We start from the raw sequence: 22052 nt of genomic DNA, 5'->3' as shown, positions 1-22052 counted from the left end.
TGTGCACGTCCCTGCCCATGCTGCATGCCCTGCTCTCTTTGTGATTAAGGTTAGAGATCTTCATGTTTAACAATTGTTTTTTCTCTGTTTGCTAATTACAATTATACGTCATGCCTCTGCAAGATACACAGACCCGAAGGCACAACTGAGCCTTGACCTTGTTCTTGAAGCATAATAATTGGCAACCGGCTGTTTTAACTCCTAAAGGAAACGTGTCAATGTGTGATTTGTGTTCCAGGATGTAATGAGGAAACAAAGAAACAATAACACACTTTCTTTCATGGTCTATTTTTTATTGTTGGGTAAAATGACAAGCGTGTTTTCTCTATATAAATAACAATCACATGAAGGAACATACAGACATGGCTATGTTGCGGTGAAAGCGGTGATAGTGATCACAAGGTGCCCGTACAGGATGCAGATAATGAAAGCTGTGTGTTGTGTTTTCATTTCTTAAAAAGGAGAGTGTTGATTATGAACAGAACCTGGGTCAATCTGTACATACAATGGGAAAGTAATGGACTCACAGTCCACCGCTATGTACAGAACATAAATAGAGAGAAATGGTCAGAGGTCATCATCAGCAGTGCAGTACAGTCGGGTTTAAAGGTTGGAAATCAAATTAAAATATATACGAGTTAAGATTAAACGGGAGAGACGGAATGACTTTATATAATCTGTACAACTCAAAAGTCCTTACTAAATCTGAATACAGTTGCCCATTGTGATTCACAGAGTCAGAGTGCTAGGGTGAAAATGCATAGAAATATGTCCAGCTAGGAAACCGCTTCACTCTCCGGCTACGTGTCAAAGACCCTCTACTTAAATACAACCCCACCCTCATTACTTCACATCGAAACATGCTGCAAATGCATGTCATCAAAAGCTCACTCTAAATGCTTTTCCTATCTTCTTTTCTTTTGGTCCAGAGATGTTAAAGTTATGATTTTCTTCCCACACACTAGTGCTCTAAATCCCTAGTTTCACAATGTGGAGTGTATAAAGCTGGTACGATTAAACTAACACTGCCACCGACTCTCATTTTAAACAATAAAGATATCATTCAGAACCGACCAACGCTGGTTATACATTTTGGATTAAAGGTTACAGAGCGTAATGTCCACTTCAAACGGGATAGGATCACAGCGAGGGCTCGTTTTAACTAGACTGAATCAGGGACGGGCGGAGAGACGAGAGCACTGGGTCTGTGAGGAACCACGCTCACCACGAATGGAGGGTCAAAGGACGAGGTGCAGTCGGCAGTCACACGGGGAATAATTACGCTAATTCCTCTGACGGAGGGGAATTTTCCTTGAAGGCACAGGAAAAAGTTGGGATGGGAAAACTAAAAGTACAAGAGTAAATTCGCACATATACAGTTCATAGATATATATCTATTTCTGCCAATTCAGATAGATATTAGTTTTGTTCAGAGATTATCTACAGCATTCCCACACACTAAATATAACCAATTGTGAATAATAATGCAACGTTGCACATGTTTACCAATTTTCCTGAAAAAGATCACCAGCAATAACTTTATGTTGACTTTAATGTGAACCACCCATGATTAACTTGGCTTTAAGACATTAACAATCAATTACTCCCTCATGTGTTTTTTCTTTTTATACAAATCTTCAATTTGGTTTCTGAATCTGTTGTATCCACTATCACGTTCCCACAAAATTAAAACATCTGCAACAGAATTCAGTGCAACAGTACCTTTTGAGTGAAACAAAGCTCATTGGGCGTTCTAAGACTCGCCGACCCACACCACCACGTTGCCTTTGAGGACGTCGGTGATCTCGCAGTTGAGCTTGTTGAGCCGTCCGTCCAGAACGAAGAGGGAGTCTCGGGAGGGGGTCATGAGGTACTGTCCGAACAGACCGCTGCCGGCCATCACCCTGTTCCTGCCGCTCCACGGCCACTCGAACGCCTTGGTGGCCTCCTTCAGGCTCTTGATCATCTTCACTTTGCCGCTGCTCAGCTCCACGAACAGAGCGTCCGTCTGGCGTCCCGAGCTGCCGAACACGTTGTACTGGTGGAGCTCGGTGAAGGAGCGCTGGAAGGCCAGGTCGGACAGGTGGAGGTTGGTGTGGATGTCGAAGGGCTCCTGGATCTCTCCGCGCTCCGAGATCACCTGGATCCTCATCAGGCCGTCGCGGTCGTCCACGGTTACCAGGTAGTGGCCGTCCGGAGACACGTACGGCGTGCCGGTGACGTCTCCGTTCTGTCCGATCAAGCTGTCCGTCACACTGTCCACGACGAGCTGCGGCTGCGAGGCGCCGGTGGAGTCGGGCCTGCAGTTGACAAAGTAATAACCGCCGAGGTGTGTGTAGGCTACGGACTTGGGGATGCAGTTGAACTCCCGTAGGCTGATGTTTTTCACATAGGACATGGTCTCCAGGTCGATCTTGTGGAGGACAGGCTCATTTCTGTGAAGGATGAGGCCATATCTGTAGGCAAGAGAAAAACAGAGACAATTATTTAATCAATATCACATTTTGACTTCTTGTGAAGGCGAAATTGTAACAGATTTTCGGCCATGTTAACATCATGGCTCTAGAGATGGCAATCGATTGAATGACATCTTTAGTCCAGAACAAGTCCAACATATATTGGATCGAGAGCCATCGAATTTTGTGAAGAGATCCATGAGAATGATCCTTAATATCCAATGTTATGTTTTAAACATATCTGATCATTTAATGAGTAAAATACCGCCATCCCATCATCTCCGCTTAGTGCTACCTAGCATGCTTAACATTCTTAACAAAGACGGTCGAAAGGGAAACATTTTACCTCTTAAATCTAACCTTGGCTGAAGTGTTTAAGAGAATCTAACAATTAAACCGGACAGCCACACTTCACAAGAAACACAATGAACTAAAAATACATTTTAATTGTGTGCAACAACACTCTTCTTAGACAAGACGCCAAAGTAAAAGCAATCATGCATTGTGTTAGAACATCCACTTATAAGTCAGGAATGTGCCAGAAAAAAAAGTAGTGATTCATTTTGCTTAAAAATAAATGCACATATCAACTTAAAGTACCTATCACTTTCGCTTGGTATTGTTAGACTGGCAGATGTTAAGGGAACAATCCAAGTTATCTGAGAGATCCATTAAACTAATAGCAGTGGTCCCTTTCAATCTTCACATTGACAGCCTAGCATCATCTACACTTTCCCCTCTAATAGAATTATTGCAGTTTTATATGTGGCCATGGATCAGTGGGAAAACTATTCATTAGAAAAACCCAAAGAATCCTAATGGCACATTATCTTTTAACAGCTGAACAAGTAGACGGGTAATATGCAAGGAGCCGGCAGGCCTCAATTAAATGGGAATACCAACTGATCGATGCTGACAGCCACTTCAATCTTGCCGTCATTCATCATTTTTCATGCCATTTGAACACCTAGCTGTCTGTACCTGCGAACAGAAAATGGCTGTTCGAAAGCCACATTATTATCCCCACGGAGGGAGCCATTGATCCAGAGATCGTTCTGACCACTGGGTCCAGACAGGAGGCAGCGCTGAGCTGATTCAGACAAAAATGCGGAGAATATAAAGGTGATCTTTAAAATGGTGTGATGCCAGGTAGAAGCTTTTCGGATTACGTCCAAATTGTATTCCAAATGTCTTTACCCTTTCGAAGAATTGTTGTCCTTGGACTATCTGGTGGGTTTCTGGCATGTCAAAGAGTGTGTTAGGATTTCTTGCAGTTGCAGTAGTTCTGTGATTTCCCACAAACATCCGCTATAAATGATGGTGAGCTTGTTTGAACAGTATTAGAATATTTCTCCTTTGTTTACACTTAAGAAATGGAACTTAATGAAGGCATTTAAAATAGAAAACTATAATTGATGATTTGCTTTTAGCTAACGGTGCTAACCTGAGGGAGAATCCAGGGTTGTGGGTTCTGCTTTTCTACACGACTCCCCTATATCTTATATAGCTAGGCTGTGTGTGCCGCTTTAATAATGCTGTGAATGACATAGAACATTTAACAACGAGGAGGTTGTATGTCTTGACTTTATGTGAAAACCAACCAAATTGGCTTTATGTGACTGTTATCTGTCAGTTGGAATAAATCCAAACACAAGCGCTCTGACACTTATCATGTTCTTGATTGTAGTTTACCCCACCTTTATCATTATAAAAAGCTCCAAAAGACAAACACTCTTTTATTTTTAAATGTCCTGTGCAGTTTAAACCCGACTCCACTGTGGATTTAAAGACCAATATTCCCGCTCCGTCAAACTCTGCTGAGAAAGCTTTCCCATGGATTGGATGTAATCTGTTGTGACAGATCACTGGGCAGCACACACTTACTGTGATATTTTGCAACATGCTTGGAAGTTAAAGGTCAATGCTGCATTGATCCTGCTATGAAAAGATTATTTTCACCAGCAGCAGGATGTGTTTTCATGTATTGTAAATTAATAATCAGACATTGTTTGGCCTCACACACAGCTGGGTTGCTTGGTTGGCAGATGCAGATTGCTCTCAGCAAACTGACAGCTGCTGTTTGTCTTTTGTGCCGATGATTAATACATGAAAGATTCCCCCTGCTCTGACAACAGGGCTACGTTTAACTAAAGACACATATTCATGACAATATTTTCACTTTACAAAGTGACTGGGTCTCAACACTTTGGTCTGCAGTCCAGTTAAAGCTCCTGAGGGCTAAATTAATAAACAGGGAATAGAACGATAACTGCTGCATAGTTACAAATATCGGTAACACAGCAATTCTTGTTCAGCTGGTGAAAAAACAACAAATCAACATCTCCCCCGGCTTGTTGTGACTCGTGAGGCAGGCGGAGGAAAGGTGCAGGGTGCTGTACAGCGAGTACAAATAATAAACAACAGGGTTTTCTGCTGACATGCAGAGTTCATAAAAAAATGACATGTAATGTAGGTCGATGGTTTAATGGATGACAGCCCCCAGAAGTTCCTGCTTGCTTTATAGTTGCTGCTGAGGGAATCCAGAGTCATTAAACAATCCCCGGAAGTTGCTGAATATATGTCTGCTGCTCACACTCTGCTCATGTTGCTAAATCGTCTAATCAATGCTGCGTTCCTGCCAACAGACAAATGGCTGTCTGGGTACAAGACCCGGAAATATACAAATCTGGCCCACGGGGCAGGACGTTTCAGCTTCAAGTTTCTGCAAAACAACAACATGCATGCACACATTGATCTAAAGCTCTATGTGTACTTCAGCTGTATACTTTTGAATGTTCAGAGTAAATATACAGATTATGTCACCGTGTAAACAAGTCTAAATGATGAGTTTGGAACAACATTGGAACATGCAGAGCCAACTCTAAACTAAATGTGCTTCCTCCATCTGCCTCGGCATAATGCAGCGAATCACATCATGAACAGAGACCCGAGCTAGACAGAATAAACCATCACTGAGGACATGAGGTGGAAACGTTTCTATAACTTTGACACAATCCAAGAAAACATCCCTCTGCAGTACGGGCTAAATAAACCGTTTTATGTACTTTATGAAGAAACACTTCAGAAAGCTGTGCATATTGCAGGACTAGTGTAATGTGTGGACTACATTACTTGGTGCCGGTTGTAATTTTTTTGGTCGACTGTAAGTACGTTTTTTTTAATAGCTTCGAAATAATGAGAATTTGCTGTAAAATGAATATCTTTAGAATTTATACAGTCAAACTTTTGAAAGGTTACAATGGCAATGTTTCCAGTTTTCTGACTAAACTACTAAACGTAATAATTTGTCATTTTCTGTAAAATAAATACAAACACTTCTGTGACAAAATGACCTAATACCAGTTAAAGTTGCTATTTGGTCTTCATGCTTGTAAAGGTGAATACATCAACTACCAGGCAATGAGCGGACCAATGTAAGATGCAAAACATTCAAACAATGTAAAAGTATTTCTTTAGGTTGCCACTTAAACTTATTTGAATGGACCTGGCAGTAGCAGTTAAAATATATTTTCTAAGAGTTTTTGATGAGCAACTAGTCGGTAAAGATGGCAATTTCCAAACACCACTGTTTTGTTTCCTGCAGGTCTCACTGGGTCTGATTACAGCCGAGGCAGAAAACCCCCCACACCACCCTGGACCCTCACTAGGGGAACGTTAACATCCGGAAGTCCTGCAGACCTCCTGCTTGTTCCTGGACTCTCAGTCTAACGTTAGGGACCGACTTTACTGTCCAAGTGTAACCTGAGTGAGACGACCTCAGCAGCATCTCTGTGCTCGACTAACTGACATGTCAGAGGAGGAAAAGTGCCCACTGTCCCCTTGTGGAAACATATAGCTTTATAATTGGGGCAATAAACATAAATAATTAATGCAAGACTAAGTGCACTAATGGCCTATTGAATTACTTTTATTGGGAAAAGAACCTGCCTCTAACCATATGCCAACAAACCTCAGCATCACCACTGAGGAGGTGTTGCGATTCAATCAATGTGTCTCTGATAATGTTTAAGAGAAAAATGCCAGCAGCTATTCACATTCTGTTTAATTCAGTTTTTTTAAGTTTATAAAAACTGTGTGTGTATGTACTTTTAAAGAACGAGCAAACACAAATCTGCATGGCTTTTGAAACGAGCCAGAGCTGAGTTACTGCTGCATGTACTCATCATGCTGGTGCTTAGCAACATAATTGCACTGCCTACCTTTGTGTTAGAAACATAGCTGGTTACAGTAGTTTGCTCAAACAATGAGAACATTCTCCACAGCACTCAGGTTTCTCACAACATAAAACCAAAAAAGAAAATGGCGAATAAATATCTGCAAATGTGCCATTATGACCTGACATTTTGAAGACTAAGAAATGAATGAAGCAAATAGGCATTAGCCGTAGTCTTTGTGGCTTAAAGATCAGTCTTATGAAAACCTAATCTGTCTGAAAGCTTCTCATGTTGAAGGTTGTTTTGATTTTTTAACCTTCGCTCACTTTTTCTCAGAGAAAGTGTTCATCCCTTAGATCTAACTATTCTGATAGCAAAACAATAACAAGTGGTGTGTGAAGCTTAACTCAAACAACCTTTCTGTGTCTATTTGGAGAAGTGTGCACGAAAGCAGCTCTAAGAAATAGATTTGTTTCTTCGATGTGATACATTTTTAATCAAGAACATGTTCTATGGGGATCAGTGTTAGTAACTGGCTTCTGGATTTTAAAATGGGATATAAAAAGTTAATTCCACAGCTAATGTAACTAAGGGTTTATTTTTAGATCTTTTCCAGGTGATTGGCTACGGTTTCTTCAGCACAGACGACCGCTGGGCCGTTCTCCAAAAAACTCCCATTAACGCCGTAACAGAGCGGCACACACGCTCAGTTTCACACCAAATGCCCGTCCAAATCATTATCACAGTATTGAGCCTAGCAGAAAAAAAATTGAATGAAATGCCAATGGGGTGAATGTAATTTGCAAATCAATTTGCATTAGCAGCGCTCTTGGATCCTGCCGGACGCACCTGATGTGGTTAATGATGAGGCTGGAGGCGGGGAGGAAGAAGTCGTCCACCCGGTCGAAGCGTCTGCCGATGGGCTGCGTGTGAACCGTGTGATGGGAGACTCGCCCACTGGCCTGATTGATCACCTGGTGAGCACCAACGAAGAAGAAGGTGGGCGTTAAATATGAGCGTGATGAATACAGTCAGTGCTGCAGGTTTAAGTCTTTAAGTCACACTGTAGCTTATAACGTGTAGCTTATGAGTTCTTGTAGTTGAATATACATATCATAATGTTAAAAAGGAAAAACTAGGCATTTATTAGGTCATTTACATGATAAGAGTTATTATTATGAGGTTATCATGTGTTGCTAAGAAAAAAACTTAAAATGAGTTTAGGTAAAATTTGTATTGGAGTATCAGCAGTAATTAACATACAGCTTAGAAAAGATCATGATCACATATCTTAAACAATAACTGAGGAGGTCTTATTCTGCTGATGTTCAGGTGTATATCAGTATTTAGTGCCTCTACTGTCTCCATGCTTTAATGTTCAAAAAGCTCTTTATTTTTCTCATCCTGCCTGTGCTGCAGCACCTCTTTTCACCCTCTGTCTGAAACCAGAGCCCAGTCTGCTCTGATTGGTTAGCTGGCTGGCTCTGTTGTGATTTGTCAACCGCTTAGAGATGTCCCGCCTCTTAGCCTATCACGCACAATGTGTTGGAGCGCTAGCCAATAGAAGCGCTAAGTGTTACATATAATTGTAGCCTTTGCAGACCATTCACATGCACACAAACCTACATAACACTCTCTACAGGGAAAGCGGAAACATATAAATAGGGCCTCTTTAAATTATATATGTTTTTGTCGCACTATGGATATCAGCACTTTATCTCATTCCAAATATGCTGGAGCTTAAACAATTGGAAATGTGTCACTCTCCAAATATTTACCCAGTGAACTGAAAGTGATTATTAAGCGCCTCTCATCAAGCAAGAAAAACAAATCCAGGATTGGAAATCCCTGAGAGGCTGCAATGATTACTGCAACATTCATTCCATATTGGGACAAAGGGAAAATCTGGTCATTTGAATAGTTAGTCCCCGGAGAAGACAGTCATTTTTCGGGTGATTTGAAATAAACTGTACTTGTGTTGCTGAGAAAAAGTTGTTGCAGGTAAAATAAAGAGAGAACGTAACTAATCATTGTGTTTGTATAACTATTACATTGTTTTGTTGACAAACCTTTATATCAGAGTCTATGTAAAGAAATCATTTTTGATTGATTGTAATCAGCGCTTGTCGACTGATGTGAAATGTTTTTTATAATGATGTTAATCTATTCAAATCAGTACACGTCATGACTTAATCGTTTGAGTCCCTTTTGAAGCAATGCCAAACGTTTTGCTAAAATAAGCTTAAAGGAATACTTGTCATTATTTTTGATGTCATGTAAGATTGTCATTCTTTAAAAGCAGTGACCAGTTCATTTATTGCTATTATGTAGATTTCTGATGTGAGATACAAGCCCTCAGTCTTTTCCCTTATTTCTGAGGTGTGTGAGCTTCAGAGTGTGTGCTGTTGTCCCCACTTTCTAAATAACACTTGTGCATGCAGAGCAGACATGTGATCAGTGTGCAGGTCTGCTTTGATTGTGCCACAATACACAAAGCTAATTTCCACAGACCAAACCTTGCTTTATGAATTTGTGTGCAGGCGATGAAAAGCAGTAAGTAAAACCACTCGAGCTGCATCGAGATGAGCCTCAGAGGAAGAAAAATATGTTTTTATTTGAAATGTATTACCATTTCATTACATATTTATTGATTCTATTTATAGCATGATCTTCAGATCTGTATCAGGATGACACAGTCTGTAAGTGTAAGGAAGGTCACTTCTATTCAACATGAAGTTGTTTACACCAATATTAAGATAACATTATATGACTTCTAACCATGATTTTGACCTGCTGAAACATATATAAATATTCAACTATTTCCCTGTTCGGCTATCATTGATGTGACCACTATGGTGGACCGCTATGCTGGGTAATTGGTCTTGTTGATGTTCTAGCGTTTAGCAGTGAATTGTCCTTTGTTTATCTCTGTGCCAGAGAGAATCAGGCTTTTATTTTTCATTTCCTCAGTTGATGCAAAATCAAACCCTCCTCCATGTTTACCTGCTGACTTGTTAGATCAGTAAAGTGTCCATGTCCTACACAATCATTCAAATGTGACTTTTCTATTTCCTAAACAATAAACTCTTCCCTTAGACTTTTAATGTAAAACAGCTTTGAGTATTGTTCACATTCGTTTAAAATCTTTCACAGGTCTGTTTAAGAAGATACAATTAATTTGAGTTTGGAAACTTTATTTCTGTGTCACTCTTTAAGCAAGGATGCCAAACTAGTTGAGCTAGTTACATTTCTGATTAATACTTGTAATGAAAGATGTATTGTTGATGTTAAGTAAGATTTAATTTGCTGATTATTGTGTTTCCAATGGCTTGACCTTGATAAATAAAGAATTCAACATTTTGATATTGTTAACAGCACTAGATGGTGAATCAGTTGAAACATTTGAGTTTTTCAATATTTGTAGGACATTGCAATCTAAAGCCATCACTTTGGTCGCGATGGAAATGTGTTATCACTCGTGAAAATAATTAACATATTTTGTGATATGTTGTCAAGAAGACACACACACATATTCCAGCCCTTTGCAAATTCACTTTTGATCAAATCCTGACAATGCTGAACGTCATCATATCAGTGCTTGAGTATCTCATTCTCTGCCTTTTCACAGGGATACATCTCTGCAGAGATACTGATACATATCATGTGGGGTTTTATTCAGGAAATGGTGGACTCACCTGGAGAGTGGGGAAGTTCTTCTCCACATCTCCCCAGCTCAGCAGCCACACCTGGTCATGAGATTTGTCGTAGTGAAGCTTCACGGGATAAGGGTCGGTGCTGAAAGTCTGATGGGACCACACACACACACACACACACACACACACACACACACACACACACACACACACACACACACACACACACACACACACACACACACACACACACACACACACACACACACACACACACACACACACACACACACACACACACGATCAAACCAAACTGAGCCTTTTAAGACAGCAGGTCCACAGAATAACAATTCAAGGCAATCTAGACTTTGCTTTTGAAGAGATCCTTCTTTGATGTGCAGTGGTAATGCTTTTGGAAAGTTTTGCTGCAAACTAATGCATCAGGGGTTGACAGGAGCGGCGCTCCTTTAACAAGGCTGTGTGGAGGTGGGCTTTTTACGTAGAAGGTGTTTTTGCTGTCGAGCTGCATAGCAAATCAAGTGGTGACAGACACAATTTCTTCACCACACTGAAATAATGGCTTTCAGTATTTATCCGACACACGGCGGCAATACTCAGAGAGAACAATGGATGAGTCGCATGTGACAGAAAGCCCTCCTCATGCATTATGTCCACCTGAAAGCAGACAGCTCAAAGAGAATAGGCAGATCACAGGGGACAAGCATGCATGCAGTAGCTAACAACAGCGAGAGAAAGCAATCATCTTTTTTAAAAGAAAATTATTGCCAGCCTGTATTCCCACAATCCCCTTTGACTTACTTTCTTTGCTATTTGCTTCGCAGCACTAATAGTATTGTTTACCTAGGCAAAATATATATTGTATCACTGAGCGCTAACAGCTCCTCAGAGGTTTATTGCACATAAGATGAGGATATCTGTTGAATCCTAACTAATCTCTGAGCATGTAGTCATCGGAGGGAACAGGTGTTGTTCTTTTCTCTTACTAACAACTTTCTTCCGGCTGAGGAAGGTTATGAAGATCTGCATCCCATATGTTTGTGTAACTTTATGATCTGACAGCGAAGAAGAGCGGAAAAACTCATCACAGCGCCGCCAAACATTTACCCGTGTGCATTTTGCAATTAATTGGTAATAACACGCAAAAAATACAATCTGCTCATTAAAAAAAAGTCTTCACCGAGCATTTAATTGGTTACAAATTTCAGGATGCTATTTTGCTATTTGCTCATTATTATGACTTTACGCACGTCAATCATATTAATAATTCAGTGAAACCTGGAACTGGAAAGCCAAAACTCGTGTCTCTCGTACCATTCCAGACGAAAGGCGGGTTCAGGTCGTTAATTAACAACTGCTAATATAATGCGATGAAGCTAAAGCTCCAGGCACCTGAATAATGAGCCTGTGACAGTCTCTGGGAGCCAACCTGTTTACTGGCAGGTCCCCGAGAGGCTGGCAATCTGTAAACAGCCAACACGGTGTCAGGAACATCTGCAGGGATCTGTGCAGCCCTGGATTACCATGGCACTCCCCGAAATGTACTGACACCCAGGATTTAACTCGGCGCTGCTCGCTAGAAATGTGCTGAATGTTGTTGTGTAGGAAAGGAGCTCCTTCCTGAGAATGCCTCGCAAATATAAAATTCCCTCAGGAAAATAAATGGTGCTGCAGGGAGGCAGAGACTTAGAGGAATTGCTTCTTGCTGCAGTTGTTAAAATATCTATGAAGGGTTGCCAGGTTACTGTATCCGTGAGTCTTGGGGTTACTTGGTTACCACATCGATGGGGCGGTTAAGTGTAGGTCCTGACTTCAGCGGTAAGTATGAAACCGGTCAGGTCAGTGGTGAGCAGGTGAACTAACGGATGGATAAACAGCACTCCAGATCGATACCCTTACAGGGCTTTGGAGTGGAAACAAAAACACAGTAGGGGGGTTTATCAAACCTGAATTCATTTTACATTATTATATTAAATTCATAAAGTCAACATGTGTGGGTAAATACAATTATACATCAAATACATTTTAACAATAAATAATTATTGAGTGGCAGCCTGGTTAATGTTTTGGAAAATGGAATGAGCAGCAGTAGATGTAAAATGTTGATTGAATGTACATCACACGTTCAGTGTTTCACACACATTGATTTATTTGTGGCGGGCCGCCACAATTAAAAAAATGGTCTAATGGATAGTGAGGTGGGCTGATGATCGGAAGGTTGTGAGTTCAAATCCCGCCTGGAACGCCACTATAGTGTGCCCTTGAGCAAGGCACTTATCCCTCAGTTACTCCAGGGAGAATGTCCCTGTGATTGGTCATTGTAAGTTGCTTTGGAATAAGGCGTCTGCTAAATGCCTCAATTATATAAATTATATTTTTGGGAGAATAAACCGCACAGATCCTCAACTCCGGTGTGTCTCACTCATTAACAACACAACACAGAGCAACAACAACGTTGTCTGCAGTAGCCATGAACTTGCATGTCTTTTCTTATTTGAGGGGGGGGTGGATGCGTGGGCCACCCGAATAGGTTAAGGGGCCTTTGGCGTTTCTTGCCGGGGGGGTTCGGTGCTCCCAACAAATAGAATCAAATTCTGTGGGAAACACTGACGTTATAATAAAAGGAGACTGTATGCATTGTAAGGTCCAAATACTAGAGGTCTTGATTTTAGTGTGACATGTTGATATTTAAACCAGCAAAATTGCAGATTAAAAACTTTAATGCTGCTATTTTTCTACATTGCTAAAAAAGGTAAGCTGTTACGGAAAGGTTGCAAATCAGAACAGCGCTTAATGGCAACAACATTTTGACATCTATCATTATCAGGTAGAGCCTCTAATCTGATATCATTAGCAGGAACTGAAAGAACATGTAAGATTATTTAGCCATGTGTCGTTTCAAGTCAACCACCATGTCCGCAGCACACTACAGCACTCACTCTTATTTATGAGGATCCTACTAAATTATAAAACAAGTAGAATCTTTTAAGTGCAAGTGTAACTAATGCGGAAGGTGTTCCAAGAAATACAAAGTTTGAGCAAGCAGTTCAACATTCTCAAATCATAGTGAAGGACAATGTATTGTATCAAAATGAATCCTCCAGTCAAAAGGGACCATTTTGTGAAAACAGTGTCCTTCATTCCTTCAATGCTGTGTTTAAGAAATGTGGCCGTGGGAACATATGGGAGTTATTGGTTTGATTGTTAGAATAAGATGGGGAGACATAATACACTTTCCTCCTCCAACCTTGAGTTTTTTTTACCCATATGGAGGCCAAAAAAAAAAAAAAAAAACGGAAATACTCCTCATCATCAAACATTGTTGTGCGGAGCTGGCAAATCTGACATGGAACTTGTTTCCCAATTTATCCCAAACAGTACCTGGATAGCCTTCTGAGACTGGATGTCAACTATGAGCACTCGATCCAAGGTCGGCTGCGTCACATAAATAAACTTGTCCTTGATGTTGACCGCTGATGACCACACACACCTCTGAACCTCCTCTCCTGGCGAGGTGGGGCACACCTCCTCCTGGGAGAAGAAAAAACACACACGCACATTCTCAGTTAATTGTTTTTCATATCACAGGGAAACACATCTCATTAAAAAACAATTATCTTTATCCAGACGTTACTCTGTGTTGTTTACGACGAGCGGTCTTATCTCCCGTGCTGATGTGAGTCGTGTTATCTTGGCAACTTAGATAAATGAGCTTTGCAGGGTGCTGAAAAATCTCTGTAATCGCTGCTAGTTGTCCATATATAATCCACACGGCACAAAGCCTGCATACCACGGTTCAGCTTTCAGTCCTGGCAGCTCTCACGTTCCCGGCCAACAAGAACCTCAACCGGCCGTCTGTCTCTGGAGCTTTCCCCCCCCCTCCACCTCCCCCTGGTTAAACAAACCTTCAGACCCTGTAGGACGATTTAGCGAGCTGCTGGCCAGGAAGGATGAATGGAGTGCTCCGGCATTGAAGGATGAACTCTTTCTTCCATATTTACAACCTCACAGTCAAATGACTTTCCACAGGGTGACAACAGCCATAGGGTATGCTGTATATGAAAGCAACCCATCTGGGTACTTTCCCTCTACATCAGGGCTCTGACCCCTTTTTGGGTGAAAGTATCTGTCATTTGATTGCCGGTAAATACAGTTTCTGAGGTCTTTGCCAGTCGGGTACAAAAACATTAACAATATGGTGCCCACTAGTCTCTCAGGCAAACAATTTCACAATGTTATTAAGGATCAATGATTAGTGTCAAAACATGGTGAAAAAAAAGGAGATTGAAAGTGACATCAGAGGGGATTGATGTCCAATCAGTCTGTCGGTGGAGGAGTGGACCGATGACCCGAGTGTGATGTGAGGTTTTTAACATTGCAACTGTTTACTTTGACGATTGACCTCATTAGCATCCTAATTAACCTGTGATGAGGGTTTTCCCACAGATGTAATGACTGACTGACCCATTGTTTCAGATTGTTGTCCTCTCTGTGGATGTCCTAAAGCCAAGTGAAAGTAAATACAAATCTCTGGACCTTTTTTTGTTGTTTGACGTGCAATAGATGACACTGCAGCTTTCTTTTTTCTTTTTCGTTTTCACCCTCATGATGCCAGGCAGCGACGCAGCACTATTGAAACATTGATCATCATACATTTCTTCTTTGGTTTACCCCCTGCTGATGTTTTATCCGTTGAAAGGAAGGTTAATTTGGGAAGGCATGCAACACTAACATCTAGAGACGTGGTGTTGTTCAGAATACTAAACGATGGCAGTGCTTTGGCTTCAAAACAATGTCAACAGTGTCCATTTGTAGCACCATCTGTTTAGTGTTTTACGGTACGTCCACACAGCAGCTTTAAAAAAATCTTCCAACGCTTCTCTGCCCATTGACTTTGAATGGGAGTGACGTCACTTTGCCTCGCTTTTCGCCAAACTGCATTGTGGGGAAGCATAGCGAAGATTTCCAGGATTTCCAGGATTTTCAGGATTCAAAAGTTGAGCAATGTTCAACTTTTGAAGCTGAGCTGGAAGCGTCAGCCAATCAAATCCCGTTTATGCAAATCTGACAGTACAAGCGCTAGCCAATCAAATAGCCAATCAAACCGCGTGCAAGCTGGGAGAGACAGACCGCAGTTCATTTCCTCATATTCCAAACGAGAAATTACGGTAGCAAATCACCCGGTTCTTTACGACCAGAACTATTTACCGGGATACAAACCGGAGGAACCAGGCATGGAGGGAGGTGGCAGAGACAGTGGGTGAAACTGGTAGGTTTTCGCCTGTTTGGGGAGTTTATATATATATATATTGCTCGCATAAAATCCCGGGCTATTGCTTTGTATGTCGGGGGCGGGAGATTCATGTGATTGGTTGTTGGTCGCGTTGGTCGCAAAAAATCCCCAAGCTTTCAGACCTCCGAGATTTTCAAGATTTTTTTCAAAGCTGCTGTGTGGACGAGGCGTTAGATCTGAAACAAGTTAGGAAGGTCTGTTTTTAAAAGTACAGAAATCCCTGCTCCGGCTGAAGTAATCGTTGAGTCACTGAGACCCCGTGAAGCTCCTGCAGTCCCACGCTGTGGCCATTTTGTGCTGCTTGGATGTACATATCTGACTTTATGCACCTCAAGAAGAGAGAAATCGAACATCTGATGCCCAGCTGAGGGTGTGAACGGAGGCGGCTGTAATATTTCACTGTTGGTGTTACATATGTCTGTAACTGTGTGGGGGAAATGCATATATCTGATTCATGTGGTGACTGACAGCTTCTAAGGAATGCGTATATGTATTATTTTCCCTTTATTATAGAAATGTCCTTAGACAAAAAGCACTGTGTGTATATTCCATGGATTCACTTTAATCCATACCACATACGGCATTATGCAGCACTGGAACCATGCCAGGGAAAACACAATGCTGCACTGTATTGTTTGGAAAAAAGAAATCGTAAATGCGTATAAACTACGGTTTTACATTGCTCTCACTTGTAAATGGGATGATATTTAAAGAGCTGTGTTGACAAATATGATGTTGTCTGCTTCTCCCCAGCTACAGTATGCCACTGGATGATTTGTAGTACTAATATATTTGTCACACCACATCAACAACGTCATCTGTGGGGAGGGAAACTGCGGTAAAAAGTGAAACGGCAACATCTCAAATGTCAGAAAGTGGAACTTAAAAGCAGCAACACTCGCTTTTATTTCTTAAAGGTGTTTCTGTAACATCTCGATCCAAACTGCTGTAAACTTGCAGTATGATGGGATGTGTCGGGTTCAGAATATTTCAGCATGTGCTGTTTGTCAAATGGGTGACAACTCAATTGGAATTTAAGCTTACAACCAATAACCACATCTTTTAAATAACCCTAACCCAATACATAATTACCAGACAGAAGGCTTTGATCATTGTTTATAGATTAAACCCTGATTCTTCTTTCTTTTTTTGTTCTATACTAAATTGTGAATTACCACAATGGAAAAATTAGGAGCTCAGAAAAAGCTTCTGTTGAAATTGATGGGTAAGAAACTAAAGTAAGAGCACTTTTTTCGGTTAAGCTGCAACAAGAAAAACAGCGTCTACCCATTAAAATGAAATTTAAAAAAAGTACAATTATGCTGTATTTTTATTTAAATGATCATAATGCAAACTTTCTGTGATTGGACCAAACACAGATTGTATTATGTACATCGTCAACCCTTTTTCCTATAATTAATCTGCATTATAGACCGCGTTTCGAGTTTCATTTTTAACACACGTTGTAAATTGAATCAAAACAAAACCGCATCAAAACGACTCAGATTTAGTATAACATGAGGGTGTGGCTTAAAGCATGTACGTTAGGAACGGTTAGGAAGCTGACTTCTGGTTGCACACAGGACATGAATTGCGGCCTCTTGGGTGAGCATGTTTGTTGGACCCTCTCATCCACCCCAACCTCCTCCCTGCACTTTGATTTGATAAGATTTAGGTTTTGGGAAAGTCATTTTTATGAGGCCAGGTTAACATTGTACATTTTCAATACATACCCACAATACTTGTCTGACTAATAAAGAAAACCTTTGAACATCAAAACAGGACTCCACACAATGCTGTGGCAGCTTGAAAACATGGACGCCTCTTATTGGTCACAGAGGGATGAAAGACAAATATACCTTCCTGACCGACTTTACCACAATTGGACATCGCAGTGTTTTTCCCGCTACTGTGTGAATCGCAGTAAAACACTCTATATGGTACTTAAGGATAATGGATTGGCTGTGCTATTACCATAAACAAATCAATCAATGCTCCTCAGTGATGGAGGAAACGTGAGCTCCATGTGTTCGTGAAGCAATCCCCACATGACAGAACAGGAGCTGGCATCACAGCGCTCGCAGTGATTGATATCCTAATACAAGCAGACCTCTCGGAGGAACGCTCCGCTGATTGTTGTGCATTCATGGCATCGCTTCATGTATAACAGCCATCCAATCAGCAGCCGGCTCCTGGATGAGAAGCTGCTCAGGGGAAAGCGTCCATTCAAGAACACATGTAAATCTAACAGGTATCCATCAGCGACTCGCTTTGAATATTTTTCTGCTAAGAGGCTTTGGGGATAAACTGTGTTTTGGTGGGGGGGGCTGGGTGTAAAGACTCCTCTGAGAGGTGAAACCCCCTCTGACTGCATGTGGTCTTTAAATAACAAACACACCGGTGTACGGTGGCCTCCGAGTCCACTGGGCTTCGTTTTCTGGAGCTAGCAATACGAGACAGAAGAACTTGTGACGATCTGCCCGGGGAAATCAGGTCGGCTGAATCAGTGATTACATTATACGGGTAATATATCACATGTCTGCATGAACATTTAAAAGAACAACTAGTCTTATGTTTTATAATATGTTGATTTAAACTTAGATTATTCCAAATGTATATATAACAAATTTCAAACCCAGAAAAACTAAATCTATTTAAAGGGCCCATGTCATGCTTTTCCAGTTATTACCCGTCCCCTTTGTGTTATGAAGGTTTTTATGCAAATGGTCCAATCCGCGGAGCACCTCACACAGCAGGATCCCTTGGCTAACTAACAGGGAGTCCCCATTGACTTGCATAGAGCTCCCTGAACGCTGGTAATAGACGAGTTGGGATGGCGGAGAAATGCTCTCCGCAGACCCATTCTCACAGCGTTATAAACCTTTTTCTTACTAAATATCAAGCCACACTTATTGTTTTTACTTCGGCTGTGAGTGTTTGTGTGGTCAGGATGAGTTTCGCTGTTTCTCGCTGTATCGCCAACCCGGAAACCTGTCCGCTCCTCGCAGCAACGAGCCTCGCAACGTCCCGACCAATCAGAGCACACTGGGCTCACAGGGAGGGGGGGCAGGAGCTCCAACAAGCCGTTTAGGACAGAGAGTGAATACACATACTATACAGAGATGCTGTATGAGAAACCAATGTGAGTTTGGAACATTGCAGAATATAAATCTATTCTAGTAGACCTCAACAAAGGAGATATGATCAGTAGAAATGGCCATGACATGGGACCTTTAAGCTAAAGGTACATTTCATTTAGTGCCCTTTAAGGGCGTACTTTTTTTTACCTTTTTGGACCTCGTTATGCTTGTCACATATAACTTTACTTTTTAACAAGGTAGGATTTAAGTAATCAGAAAACTCTTATTTTTTTGAGAAGTAACGTGAGCAAATGTGGCCTTTAGCTAGTAGCTGTCTCATACCGGTTCACGTGGAAAACACATATCTTTTAAGAAGCACAACTGCTCTATTTTCCGTTTAACCAGCTCTCACCATTTGTTTTGGAGAGGAGGAGACCTCTGCAGATAATTAAGCTCCCACTTTAAATCTGCACTAATCAATAGTTTTAAAGTGTACAGAAACATTTACTCCGCATTATAAGAAAGGGGTTGCTTGTAATGACAAACCCTTTAGCATCTTTCAGGTCATTCATTTGGTGTTAAACTTTAAAAGGTTCGGTTTAGTCTGACCCCGATCAACAGCAGCAGCTTCCATATAAATAATAATTCTGATAAACCCACCGAACAGCCAGATATATCCCTCAGGAGCAAGGGAAGACCGTAAACAAACAGCGCTAAGAGTGAGAGAGAGAACGTTGGAATTACAAGGCGGCCATAAACAAGACGCATAAGGAATGCTAATGTTGCTCTGGGTCTGCTGGATGTGTATAGGGCTAACTGTTTAACAGGCAACACACAATAACAACTTTATAATGTGACATTTCTATATTATCTATCTGTTTGCACCGACTTCTCTGTGCAGCCCTTCTTTCAAAACATACACATTTTAACTGTCTATATTGTGTGTCTGCAACACCCTATGTGTGCAGCCCCTTTTTACATAAAGCTGAACAAAAACAAAACAACTTTTCAAATAGTTTTGAATAGCTTCATGGCACTTTGGTGTTTTAGTATTATAATTGTTTTCTCTATGTTCTATGTCTTTCATCTCTGTTTGATGAAAACTACGCATTCCTTAAATCCACAAAGGAACATGTCATTTGACTTGTAGATCACAACATACATTATTTTCATTAAAGAAAATATTCGTATTCCATGTGGTAAAAGGTGCCACACCCTAATGAGCTATTTGTATAAAGATTTCCAAACTCGTTGAAATCATATCAAACAAATCATGACACATTTACGCGTGTGGCGCAGTGGGTTGTGCGTAGGTGTTCGGATCAGGGGGTCACAGGTTCAAACCCCACTGCAGTCAGCATGTCGTTGTGTCCCTGAGACACTTCACCCCAAATTGCTCCTGTGGGGATTGTCCACAGTATTGAGTATGTAAGTCGGGATAAAAGTGTCTTAACAAATGACATGTAATGTAATCTATTTACAGATAGAGATCTTGCAGGTTCTCTCAATAAGCGCGTTCACACCAAGTACTTTTCCCACAAAGGTTCCTGAGAACTCTTTAGTTCTCATGAACTAAGTACAGATCGCGTTCACACCGGATATTAGTTCCTGGGGGTGGATTAGGCAAATGAAGCCGCTGACGTCACTTCTCCTTCTTCTGCTTTGGGTTTACTGGCAGGCCGCAAACAACTTCACGGCGTATACTGCCGCCCAAAATCCCCGGCCGGAAGTCCCCGGAGTTAGGGACTGGCTTCAGTAGAAGCTGCTGGGACTCCCCTTCCGAGTAAACGGCCAGAATGCCGACACCTCCTCATCTCCACCGCTCCCATGTTTTATCTTGTGTTGACATAAGTTAGTCTCTCTGCGTTTCTGCGCTGGGCTAATGCTAATAACGATAATAAAATGGCGGCTTCACAAACGTTTTTGGGAGTTTGACGGGGCGTGGTTTGCATTCCGCCCAGCCAATCAGACACAAGAACCTAAATTGTATTAATGTCAGACTTTTTTTGCCGTCCGCAAGGAAAAGAAACGGGGCTCAGAGCCTCAGAATACTGAAATCTTTATTTTTTAAATCTATTTTTCCTTCTAATTTGTTATTCTTTTCTAAATAACACACTGTTATTTACTCAACAATAACACACAATTATCCTTGTTTTTATTTATTTGTTTAATTCNCACACACACACCTAACTGAACCATACAAAACAATTTACCAAAAACACCAAAACACAACGTCCATAAAGACAGCACTCTAAATGACCCTCGAGCGAAAACGCACTTTGCGCTACCCCCCCTTGGCACACGAACTCCAAGATCAAACGATACCCTCTATTCACTTATTTTCCAGCTGCCACACTACAACGGCTATCCGATTAAAGCTGAGGTTCCCCACAGATTATACCCCTACCGCGTACTACTTCATCCCCATCCCACTCCCCCCCCGCCGAGCGACTCCGAACCCTCCGCGATCGGGACACGCATAACACACGACACTCACAACTACGCCGTGACTTTCTACATCTGAGTCTTTCTACGGGAGATCGTCCTCACGTAGCTGTCCCAATCTGATCAAAAAGACGGTGCTTCAACTCCTGCACTGAAGACCACCCCCCGAGAAACAAACCACCACCCGCGGCTCCGAAGCTCCGTTCAACCCCCTCCATAGGTCTCGACATCAATGGTGTCTGCTCTGCTCTCTACAAAACAATTTTTTTCGCTGCTACATGCGTCACGCCCCAGAGTGATGCGCAGCCTTCGGTTTTGGCTATGCCCGTCACTCCTCCACACACACAACCCCCATCTACCCAAATAAGCGAGTCATCATTGGGATCTCCCTCGCATCTCCATCCGCGCCTCTGACGGCCCCCACCTTAGCAAAGACGATGCCACACTCACTCACCACTCCGACACCAACGCAGAGATCACCTCGGCACCGACGATTCCCTCTTTCCGCTACCCAATCTCCTCTACAACCAAGCGTCAATGCCTCCACCTAGTTTTTGCATCAACTCCTGTGATACAGGGCTACCTGTTAGTCACTGTTGTAGTCTCTGGCGACCTCCTCCCCCTCCCAAAGCGCTTCTCTACGTCTCCCCATCCCACGTCACTTCCACGGCGTGCCGTTTTCACTATACCAGCTAACGCTTTCTCTTTTCAATCCACAACTTAATCTATCCTGAGTCAACATAACATCAAGTAACCTTAAAATAGTGCTCTTACATCTACGCTTTCATCTGCCCTTACCACACACTACTCTCACACTTCATCCACCCAGCTCTTGGCTGACCACGTACGTCCTGTACCCCCGCCTTCTTTGAACCGACGCTTTTAACACCCAGTGAACCTTACCCGCTGTTACCCTTGCTGCCTGGTGTGTG

The 22052-nt window shown here is 41.8% G+C and overlaps 1 protein-coding gene across 1 annotated transcript in view; it reads right to left on the bottom strand.

Annotated features, from left to right (window-relative positions):
* Positions 1-278: 278 nt before the first annotated feature.
* The window catches only part of fstl5 (follistatin-like 5), a 273902-nt gene continuing 252128 nt past the window's right edge, over positions 279-22052 (bottom strand). The window contains exons 11-14 of the mRNA XM_010795567.1: positions 13684-13833; positions 10327-10434; positions 7481-7605; positions 279-2456 (exon numbers count right to left, since the gene is read on the bottom strand). Of these exons, the coding sequence (XP_010793869.1) occupies positions 1754-2456; positions 7481-7605; positions 10327-10434; positions 13684-13833 (1086 nt within the window). The 3' untranslated portion in view covers positions 279-1753. The remainder of the gene's footprint in view (positions 2457-7480; positions 7606-10326; positions 10435-13683; positions 13834-22052) is intronic.

The sequence above is a fragment of the Notothenia coriiceps genome, unplaced genomic scaffold (assembly GCF_000735185.1).
Source record: "Notothenia coriiceps isolate Sejong01 unplaced genomic scaffold, NC01 NC01_scaffold00037246, whole genome shotgun sequence".
Taxonomy (NCBI): Eukaryota; Metazoa; Chordata; class Actinopteri; order Perciformes; family Nototheniidae; genus Notothenia; species Notothenia coriiceps.
This window is presented reverse-complemented; position numbering and strand designations above follow the sequence as displayed.